General features: G+C 50.8%; 1 protein-coding gene across 1 annotated transcript; it reads left to right on the forward strand.

The window, feature by feature from the left end:
• Positions 1-1,617: 1,617 nt before the first annotated feature.
• Positions 1,618-11,134, forward strand: LOC127473465 (GDNF-inducible zinc finger protein 1-like). Its single transcript, XM_051793102.1, has 8 exons — positions 1,618-1,831; positions 1,921-2,094; positions 4,856-6,133; positions 6,781-7,665; positions 8,394-8,488; positions 9,059-9,226; positions 9,874-10,031; positions 10,520-11,134. The coding sequence occupies exons 3-8, from the start codon at positions 4,857-4,859 to the stop codon at positions 10,757-10,759; spliced, it is 2,823 nt and encodes a 940-aa protein (XP_051649062.1). The 5' UTR covers positions 1,618-1,831; positions 1,921-2,094; position 4,856; the 3' UTR covers positions 10,760-11,134.
• The last annotated feature ends 49 nt before the right edge of the window (positions 11,135-11,183 follow it).

The raw sequence follows: 11,183 nt of genomic DNA on the forward strand, positions 1-11,183 counted from the left end.
CCCATTTTTATCCCTCCTCTTGTAACTCCAAAGAAAAATTAAGTGATCTGGAGAGAGCAACTATAACACCCTTTCTCCCTCTTCCCACGCAGCAACCAGGATACTCAAGGGAGATGTGGGGAGTGTGGAGACTTCCTTCTGTTCTAGGAAGCTCCTGAAGTGCACGAGAGCAGCCAGAACATTTGGAGAATCGAGTGAATCTCCTGAGAAACAAGACTGGTGGATGGAGGGCAGTGTGAAACCCAGCCTGGAGTCACGCAGCCGCCGGCGTGCCGAAGGTGCAATTCCAGAATCCCTTCTGGGCCGCTCGGGCAAAGATTGACACGCGGATACAACCCGGCGCTGCCAACTTCTCCAGCAATTCACTCAATCCTTGTGAAAGCAAGGCTAAATTGGCCGGGAGCCTTCACTTCATCTTCCCTCCCAACTCCTCTGGGTGAGAACTGTTGAGCAGACCAGGTTTCTGATAAAGTAAAAGCAAACACCATTCCCTCGTGCTGAGATACAGGAATATTATCCTGACATTTTAGCATGGATCACTCATATTGCTGCTCGTTCTCTCCGCTCCAAGAGCTATGTCTTGACAATAGAAACATTCCCCGACTACAAACAAAATAATCAGGGTTGAAAACCAAATTCAGGGTGGAAACATTCCCTCCTCCATGGGAGTGATCCATCAGGCTGGATTTACCTTTCAGCCTCTCTCAGCCTAAGCAAATTGAGTTTGCACAAGTTATTTTTATTTAAAATATTTTGATTTGCAATATTTTTATTCTGTCTTTCCTATAGTAGTCTCGTTTTCAGAGAAATGCACAAACATTTTCTAATATCAGGCCAAAAGCCTGATAATTACAGGGTCAGGGCTCAAATTTGCGTGATAGGAGTGTAAAAAAGAAAGGTAAACAGCACAGATGTCAGCCTCTTCCTGATTTATTTTTATGAAGGAATTTCTTTCACATTTCCTCAAGGAATTAAAATCGTTCAACGTTTTTTTACAAGCCATTACAATTTCAAGATTAAATCTGCACTTAGTTAAAAAAAAAAAATGCACCCAAGGAGGAATTTATCTTGGAAACAAGACTGGTGTGTTGAAGCACTTGGCAGCCCACAGATTTGTCCCATACGTTGGCTGTTTAAAATGATTTTATGTGATAAATAACAGGAATATGGGATCACCAGTGGGAAATAGCAGTTTGTGCTTCTCCTAAGCCCAGGTTTACCCCATCAGAGTTAGGAGGTGGTTTCTATAAACATCTCTCTTAACACTGGCAGTGTTATCTCTCAGTATCCACAGTGGGAGAAGGCAAAGAGCTGGATGTAGCTGGCACAGCAAACCGGGCTCCATCATAACTCTATTTAATTCACCTGAGGAAACGAACCCACTGAGGCCAATTGAAATTGATTAAACACCGAGACCGGGTGCTTGGAAAGTGCGAAAACAAATTTATTTTTTTTTTAATTTCGCGTTGATTGGGGGTGTGAGTTTTTTGCGGGTTACGCGTCGTTTCGGGGTGGGGTTTTTTTTGCGGGTTTAGGGTGGTTTGAGTTTTTTTTTCCCCCAGCTTTGTTGGAACCGCCCTGCCCTCACTCAAGATGGCGGCGGGCCTGAGGCGATGAGGCGGCGGCGGCCATCTTGGTTTCGGGCGGGGGCGGCGGAGGCAGCGGAGGGTAAGGGCGGCCACAGGCCGGGAGGGACCCCCCGGATGGAGCCCGGGAGCGTCGGGAAACTCCTCCGGGAGCGATCCCGGCTCCTCCTGCTCGCCGGGAGGGCGACCCCGGGGCCTCGCCGCCTCAGGGACCGGCGGGGAGCTGCCCCCCGTGCAGGCGGCAGGTGCCCCCCCCCCCCCCGTGCCCTGAGGCGGCTCCCGCTGGTGCCAAGCGCTGGGATAAAACAATTCCCGCTCTCTGGTTTCCTTGCAGGATTTAATAAATGAAAACGCAGAAGATGAGCGCGGCTGTGCCGGCGGCACAAGGAGGAGCAACACGGCGCGGGATCATTCCCGGAGGATGGTGAGCCTTGGTCCCGTTCCAGCCGGGAAGCGGGCGCGGCCTGGATTTCCTCGTGGGAGGAGCCTTTCCAGGGCTGTCTCGAAGGTAACCAGGCAGAAATCGAAGGGCTATGTGTTCTAAAAAAAAAATAAAAAATCCCAAAGTTTAAGACTTTTGGAGGAATTTGGCCAGCAGCGTGCTGGAGGATGGATGGAGATTGTTCTGGAGCATAAATTGAGGTTCTTCTGGTGGGCAGATGGAGATACTCTAAAGGATAAATTGAACTTTTTTTCTGGAGCATTAATGGGGATGCCCAGGATGATAAATTGAGATTCTCTGGAACAGGAATGGAATTTTGTCTGGAGAATAAATGGAGGCTCTCTGGAGCATAAATGGAGATTTTCCTGGAGGATAAATGGAGACACTGTGGAGGATAATTAGAGATACTTTAGAGGATAAATGGAGATGCTTTAGAGGAGAAATGGAAACTTTTCTGGGGGCAACTGGAGATTTTTCTGGAGAATGAATGGGAATGCTTTGGAGGGTAAATGGAAATTCTCTGTAAGATAAATGGAGATTTTTCTGGGGCACCAATGGAAGTTCTCTGGAACATAAGTGGAGCTGCTCTGGATGTTCCTCAGCTTATCCAGAAGTCCCCAGACAGGCTGGAAACCTGTTACTGTTTGCTCAGTGTCATGACCTACCTAACTTTATGTATCTGCATCCTGTGGGAATTCCTGTGAGGAATTTTCCAGGGGATTAACACAGTGGAGCAACTCCAGCTTTTATTTATCTCCTGATGATACTGTTTCTTACCTGTTACCTTGTTGTCTCACTGCTGTAAATATATTTTTATTGTCACAGTCCATTTTTAAGGTTCTTCTGGCTGTTTACCAGAATTCCAGGGATTCTCATTTTGATCCCTGTTGGAGCTCTTTGTTGTTTGTGCACATGCAGTTACTGAGAGTTTAAAGGAATCCTTCCTGGGAAAGATAATAAATTAAGAAAAAACTTCCTCTTCCCCTGTCTAAAGAGAAAATTAAGATGTAATTGGAAAGACTTGAGGGAAAAGCAAGGTGGATTTATGTGGATAACAGGATTTTATTGTGGGAATATTTACTGTCTTTCCTATAAAAAACTCTTCCTTTACTGTGATAATTACCTCATGGAAAAAAATTATAAAAAATATATACAAATATAAATCTCTTCTTGGACTTTGGGAGCCACTGTTGGCCTTTATTTTTTAAAGCAGTTTCACCAATTCCACTTGCACCAATTCCACTTGTACTAATTCCAACTGCACTTATTCCAGTTCCTTATCAGGAGCTGTAATTGAATTGAAATATGGTTTGAGTTTTGCGTCAGTTCTGGCAAAATTAAAGTGCTTTTGCAGTTAATCTGTTGGATGAATTATGTTTTCTGCAAATCTTGCACATTTTTTAAAAGTATTTATTCGCTTACTGCCAGGCAAAAAAAACTGGAAAGAAGTTACAGACAAATCCATAAAATATGGGGGAAAAAAATGTTGTTGTCATTTAAATTGTTGAAGTGAGTGTTTTGGAGACATAGAGATTCAGCAGCACTTTGGAAAACTAAAGTTTCCAAATGGGAACTAAACCCCCGAGTCTCAATTTTTTCTTTTCCCAAAGGAAAAAATGGTGGGAATTGATTAATTTGTGGCATTTTTTTTTCATTGGAAAGACACTTCAGCCAGCAGTTTCCAGGGTGGTTTAATCCAGAACCAGATGAACTAAGAGATGATCTTGGAATGTATCTCTGCCATCTGGCTTTGTATCAGATCCCGGTGTTAGCGGAGCTCCCGCGGGAGCGCGGATCGGGATCTTATCGCAGATGGGAATCTTACAGAGGAGCAGGAGGAAATTAGCACGTGCCGTGCTCATTGATTTCTTTAAGCTCCACAGCCCTGGGGTCAGCACAGAAGCCAAGGATATCCTGCTGGAAAACATTAAGGGAGCAGATTAAGTGGGAGCTTTTGTGGGTTTGTGGGCTGAACCTCCGGATCTGCACTTCTTTGTGCGGCTTCCAAGTGTGCCGGAGGAGCCGTGGGGGTTGTGTCTCCACGTGGGGAATAGTTGGAAGGTGTTGAGTTGGGAGTGTTGCAAAGATCCCTTCTGGCTGTGGGAATGACACAGTAGGAGTCTGAATATGAGGAGTCCTTTCCCAACAGGATTTAGACAACTCTATTTTGCCCCCTTCCCCTCAATTTCCAGCTTCTGGGAGATGGTTTAGTTGCCACGGTGGTGACCTGTCAAAGGTTGGACTCAGTGATCCTGGAGGTCTTTTCCAACCTCAGTGGTTCTGTGAATCCATGTTTCATCCCGTGCTTGGTTTGGCCTTTTTCTCCAGTTCCTTTTCCTAAGTAGTTTCCCTATAGGAATATTGTTTTCTCTGAGGAGACATCTGGGAACTTGCTGGCAGTGGGGGAGTGAGGGGATTGTGGATCAGCCAGGTAAGGAGGCTGGAAGATTCCATGGGTCTTCAGCCTTCCAGGGTCTGAAGGGGCCTGGTTTCTGCTGTAAATCCTTGTCACCTCTGCTGTTGGAAAGTGCTTGTGTGAGGAATGATTGATCCTTAATCCCGGCCAGTCACGTTGCTCACGTTTTCGTGCTGCGGAATATTCATTCCAAAGGGTTTTCCTCGGGGATAAATCCAAGTCTGAGGCTGAAATAAGCCATATGTGTTTGCTGATGGTGGTTGTGCTGACAGGGATAACCTTGAGGTTTTCACCGCCTCTCGCAGGGAGGAATTAGGTTACGGAATTCCACCGGGCTTACTGATGTCAGACTTGAATGGAAAAATGGGAAAGAGGGAGCCCATTCAAACATTTGTGTGTTTCTTCTGGCAGGATGGAGAAGAAGAAAATCCTGATGAAGTCCAAGGTCGCCGCTCCCAACCTCCTGAGGGCACTGCATTCCCTGTACCAGTTCGGGCACCTCTGTGACGTGACGGTTCTCACCCAGCACCTGGGAATTCAGGAGGAGTTCCTGGCTCACAAAGCTGTCCTGGCAGCTTCCAGCAACTACTTCAAGGGGCTTTTCCTGCACGAGGAGATGCTGGACACCAAGACTTGCACGGTGACCCTGCAGGACATCTACACGGAAGAGTTCACCTCCTTCCTGGAGTTCGTTTACACCGCGGAAGTGGAGATCGAAGCAGAAAAACTCCAGCGGATGAAGGAAATAGCCGAGAGGCTGGAATGCAAGGATCTGCTTGACATCTGTGAAGAAGTGAAAGCAGAGGGCAGGAAGGGCTTGGATTTGAGCCTCCACCTGAAAGGACAGAGGGGTGAAAATGGTGGATCCCAGTGGCCTCACATCCAGCACGAGGAGAACCCCGACCTGAGCTCTTCCCAGGTTGTGGCGATTCCTGTGCAGAGGAAACTTTGGGACAGGCAAAAACATAAGAAGTTGCTGGCGGGCCTTGAGCTCATTGGAGGCCAAGCAGTGGGTCTGGAGCAAGAGGACGCTGGTTTTCCAGACCCAAAACCCAGGACAGCAAAGCTGCCAAAATGTAACAATCCAGATTCCACAAACACACTCGGTGTGGATATTGCTAGTCTGGAAAACGAGGATAGTCGCTCCCTCCTAAGTCAGGCTGAGGCACAGGGAGCCTGCATTGTGATTAGGAACACCCTGCCTGAGCGGTGGGAAGACGGAAAGAGTCTAATTTCCCAGTTTTCCACCAAAACAGGACATAGGAAGTTGCCGCGGCACGCGGCGAAAATCCCAACGCCGGTGGCCTGCAGGAAGCGCGACGAATCCTTCTGCGTCCTGGAGCAGTACCGGGAGCACGTGGAGCTCCGGCACGACGCCGGCCTGGCCCTCAGGTCCCGCTGCGAGAGGTGCGGGCAGCGATTCCCGGCTCCGCGGAACCTCCGGCAGCACCGCCCGTGCGGCTCCTCCGGCCACGCCAGGGTCCCACGCCGCAGGGACGCGGCCGAGCGGATCCGCAGGGTGCCCCTGGGGAAGCGGGAATGCCGGGCCTGCCCCTACTGCGACAAGGTGGTCGGCTCCAAGTGCGGCCTGTCCGTCCACATCCGGACACACACCGGGGACAGGCCCTACAAGTGCGAGCGCTGCCCCGCCAGCTTCGCCCACAGGTCTGCCTACAGCACCCACGTCAGGTACAGCACCCTCGGGAATGTGCTTCCTCTCCAGCTACAGGCATAAAGGCATTCCCAAAGCCCTCTCTGCTCTAGGTCCAGAATTCCTTGGACCTGATGCGGAGTGTGTTGAAATCGGGACAGATTTTTTTTAGTTGGCTTCACTGAGCTTGCGGTGCAGATGACTGAGTTGAGGTCTCCTGGACGGGGAATTCAGGGAATTTCCCGTTGAATTGAAGGGGATTAGTGCAACCAGATCCAGGAAGCCTCAGATCTGGGTTTTTAGTAAGAATTTTTTGTCTCCATGTTGGCATTTAATCTTTATTTCCCTTGGTTTAAGTCCATAATTTCTTATTCCATCCACCACGTCCTTGGAGGAAAATTTACAGTCCCTCCTGCATTCCCAGTAAGGTGACAGATATGAGATTAACTGAGACATTTTAATTGCCTTTAATTACCTGGTCCAACTCTACCCAAAATTCCCCTATTTTTGGGCTTTCCAAATACACTGTGAATTTCTTAAATGGTGCAAAGAGCAATTCAAAGGAAGTGACTCTTCCCCCCAAGGCCAACATGTCTGAATTGAAGCAATTGAACAATTAATTTTAATTGAGTTTATCATTTAAACACATCGAAAGTTGTGCTCTGTTGTTTGTTTATTTTAACAGGAAAATCCACGAGTCTGGGCAAGAGAGGAAACTCCTGCCTGTCTACTGGATGGTGGTTCCACCTGCACCTGGACCAAACGCCACGAGCCGTGACAAAGATCCCGACAGAGAGCCTTGGGATGTGACATCAGAGGCCACGAGGAGTGAGGAAGAACCCGGGGGTTCACCCACTGCTGAAGCAGACCGGAGCGAGGAGCAGGAGGAGCAGAGTGGGAAACACAAGGAAGCTGAAGCAAGGAGTGAAGAAGGGAATGAAGATGAAGGTGAGATGAGCGTGAAGGGCGAGGAGGAGGAGGGAGATTACGAGGCGGGATGCTCGGAAGTCGAAGGAGGTACAGCCAAAGAGGTGTGTTCCGAGGAGGATGGCGGAGACTCAAACGAGAAGGACGGCGAAGGACACGAATCAGACGAAGAGTCTAAACTACAGAAGGTCAGCAAAAGCGGGGCCAACAAGAACCCCCCCTACGTGATCCGGTGCGAGAAGTGCCACGAGCAGTTTGTGTCCCGGAAGCGGTACGTGGATCACTGCCGGGACGCGCACCAGTGCCTGCCCGGCAAGGCGTACCAGTGCGACGTGTGCAGCAAGGGCTTCGCCAGCTACACCAGCTGGAAGGAGCACCGGGCGTGCGTCCACACGGAGGAGAGGCGCTTCTCCTGCCCCCTCTGCAACGCCACCTTCAAGCGGCAGCGGGACGTGCGCACCCACTCCGTGCGGAAGCACGAGGGCCGCGTGAAGCGGCCGCTCTGCTCCGTGTGCGGGAAGATCCTCAGCTCCCGCACGGCGCTGGTGTTCCACATGCGGACGCACACCGGGGAGAAGCCCTACGAGTGCGGCGTCTGTCACGCCAGGTTTGCGCAGCCATCCCAGCTGAAGATCCACACCAGGTCAGCCTCCGGCCTCCCGTTCCCCCTCCCTGCACCCACAGCACCTTTTTCCTCTCCTGACTTCCCAGCTTCTCCTTAGAGCAGGAACACCGGGATATCATTTGGATTTTAGGCTCTGTGATTAATCCTTTTACACAAAGGCTTTGGCTCCGGGTGGTTGTTGCGTTTGCCCGTGGTCGGGATTTCAACACGGATGCCCCGTCCAAACTCCCAGTCACTTGGGACAGGCTCTGAAATCCAACGGGATTCACTGATGACGAGTAGCGTAGGCTGAGGAGTGAGTCAGGGACCTCAGAGACAATCTTGGAGCAAGGAATTAGTGTGGGATTTCTTTATGCAGCACAGAATCCGTGCTGCTCCTGAGGGCTCCTGCTGCACTCCCTGAGTTTGACGGGATGAGTTGCTCTCTGGTGGTGTCTGTGTCAGCTGTGTCCTCTCCCAGGAGGGGGTGAATCATCCCATGGAAAATTTCCCATCTTTGTCTGAAAAGAGAGCAGAGCAGATAAGTTACAAGCCTCTTGCTTGACAACTTGAAATTAGGAATGATTTGGCTTGGAATTCCTGTTTGGGTTGGAATAAGGGAATTCAGCGCAGTGTAGAGACCAAATCTCATGTCCTAAAAATGGGGATATCATGCCAGGTAAGGTCTGCAGGACACGAGGGACTGGGGAGGCCCACAGGATCAGGACCTGATTTATTAATAATCCTTTGTGCTTTGCCTCCTTCAGGTCCCACACGGGGGAGAAGCCGTATATTTGTGAGGACTGCGGGGCTTCCTTTGCTGACAAAGGAAAACTCACCGGCCACAAAAGGACACACACAGGTGGGCATTAAATACTCCGTGTGGTTTCTCCCGTGGTTTTCCCTTTTCACTGCTTGGAATTGCTGGTTGGGATGTGAAGAAAATGCCCTTTTTTTTCTTGTACCTCACAGAAGAGATTCCAAGTACCAAGATGGAATTAGTAGGGAGAGAAGCTCTTTTAGCCTGGAGAAAAGGAGGCTCGGGGGGGACCTGCTCGCTCTCCACAACTCCCTGACAGGAGGGGGGAGCCGGGGGGATTCGGGCTCTGCTCCCAGGGAACAAGGGACAGGAGGAGAGGAAATGGCCTCAAGCTGTGCCAGGTTGGACAACAGAGGGAATTTCTTCATGGAAAGGGTGATCAACCATTGGAACAGGATGGAGTCCCCATCCCTGGAGATGTCCAGGGAGCGATTGGACGTGGCACTCCGTCCTCTGGGCTGGGTGACAAGGTGGGGATGGGGCACAGGGTGGGTGGACTCGATGACCCTGGAGGGCTTTTCCAGCCTCAGTGATTCTGTGCTTCGAAGACCAAACTTCAGAGTACAAAATCCCCGTGCGAGAGTCCCGCGTGTCCCGTCTCTCTTCCCTCAGGAGAGCGCCTGTTCAAGTGCGACGTGTGCGGGAAGCACTTTGCCACCAAGGAGTACCTGAAGTGCCACAAGCGCTGCCACATGGGCGCCAAGCCCTACAAGTGTGATGTGTGTGGGAAAACCTTCGGCCTCAGGGCCTCCCTGGCCCAGCACAGCAATGTCCATGCAGGTAATGGAACCACCTCCTGGCACCAGGAAAACAAAACCGTGGCTCCTGGGGTGCTTCCCAGTTTTTGGATGGGGAATTTCATTCCACAGCTCCCTGAATTAGGTGATCACAGAGGTTGGAAAAGACCTCCAGGATCATCGAGTCAAAGTGATCACCACCTTGTCACTAGAGCAGAGCACTGAGTGCCACGTCCAGGCCTTCCCTGAACACCTCTGTGGTGCTGGCAGCAGGGCTTATCCTGATCCTGGCTCGTTAAACAGAGCACAGGAAAATCTTGTGTCATATTAGTGGTGCTTTCCCGGGAAACTGAGGCCTGGCTTGTGCCAGGAGTAGAGAATGGCTGTAGTTCTCCTTGCAGGATCAGAGAGCTGATTTCAGGGCTTCTTGGCAGTGGAGAAATATTTGTCATGGAAGCATAAAATCCCAGACTGGGTTGGGCTGCAAGGGACCTTAAAGATGGGACACCTTCCATATCCCCGGTTGCTCCGAGCCCTGCCCACCCTGGCCTGGAGCACTTTCAGGGATGGGGCAGCCACACCTCCTTTATCCATACTTTAAAATCCTTGGGTTTTTTTGGGGTTTTTTTTTATGGGGTCCAAAGAACCCCCTCTCCTAACGCCGTGTCTCCCGGGATTGGTTGTTCCCAGAGACCCGCCCCTATTTCTGCGAGCAGTGCGGGAAGACCTTCACCCAGCAGGGCGCCCTGCGGCGGCACCAGCGCATCCACACCGGAGAGAAACCCTACAAGTGCCGGGCCTGCGAGAGGACCTTCACCGACATGTCCACGCTGCGCAGACACGTGGCGGTACGGCATCCCTCGGGATCTTCCCGGCCCTCAGGGTCACCTCGGGAGAGGGATATAAGCTCCGGCCGGGCGGAGGGTTCTGAGTTTTCAGCGTGTGGAATTTTCCTCCGACGGCGGCACAGCAGCTCCCACTGCTGGCTGCAAAATCCAGGCGTCTCCCAGCCTTAGGAAAAGAGGCACCATCCCTGGAGGTGTTCAGGGAATGACCGGACATGGCATTTAGTCGTCGGTCAAAGGTTGGACTGGGTGATCCCAGAGGTCTTTTCCAGCCTAAAACGTTTGAGGCAGGACTCGGGATTTTAGGTGCTTGTTATGGATTTAACTACAGAGTCCCCAGTCCTTTAATCCTCACCTTTAATCCTCGTAACATGATGGTTTATACGACCCCGGGAATAGGGTTTTACATATTTGAAATTATTTTAGTTACAAATCAGGTATAATTGTTCTCCTGTCCTCTTCTCTTTTGATTTTTTTTTTTTTTCCCCCAGATTCACGACCGGAATGCTCACTGGAGAAGTTTCCTAATCGATCTCACCACCAAAAAGGACCATAACTGGTCCAAAATAGAGACCTTTGGGGAAGCCCATGCAGGAGGAGGCTCCACCCCGGAGATTTGGTCAATGGACCAAGGGAAACTTTATAAACCAGAAGGTGCCAAAACAGCAGCACAGGTGGCACCTGGTGCTGGGGACACCGGGGACACCGACCGCTCTCTCTTGTACTTGTAAGGTCAGTTTTGGCCCCAAAAATGTGCAGAATGGGGAAAATTATCCCTCAGAACTTGGGGGTTTATCCCCAGTGCTGCACCTGGATTCCAGGTGGAGAAGGGGGTGTAATCCCTGCTGAGGGTATTTATTTCAGTGAAACGTTTAGATCTGTCCCGAGTTTTATTTTCCAAACCCGTGGATGCACCTCAGAGCATCCCATTGAGAACGGGGGGGGGGGGCGAGGAGAGTGTGGGTGCGTGTTTATACAGGCGCAGCGCGGTGCCGCCGCTGTAAATCACCAGTTTCTCTTTTAATAAAGCCACCAGTGCCGCCCAGCCGCGTAAAACTCGTTTTCTTTCGCGCGGGTGGAACGGCCCGAATTTGGAAACCACAAGGCCCGGGGAAGAGCGGCCGCGCGTTGCCTAGCGACGGGCTGCGCGCCCGT

This window comes from Manacus candei, unplaced genomic scaffold (assembly GCF_025592945.1).
Source record: "Manacus candei isolate 608988 ecotype Guabito, Panama unplaced genomic scaffold, ASM2559294v1 h1tg000035l, whole genome shotgun sequence".
Lineage (NCBI taxonomy): Eukaryota > Metazoa > Chordata > Aves > Passeriformes > Pipridae > Manacus > Manacus candei.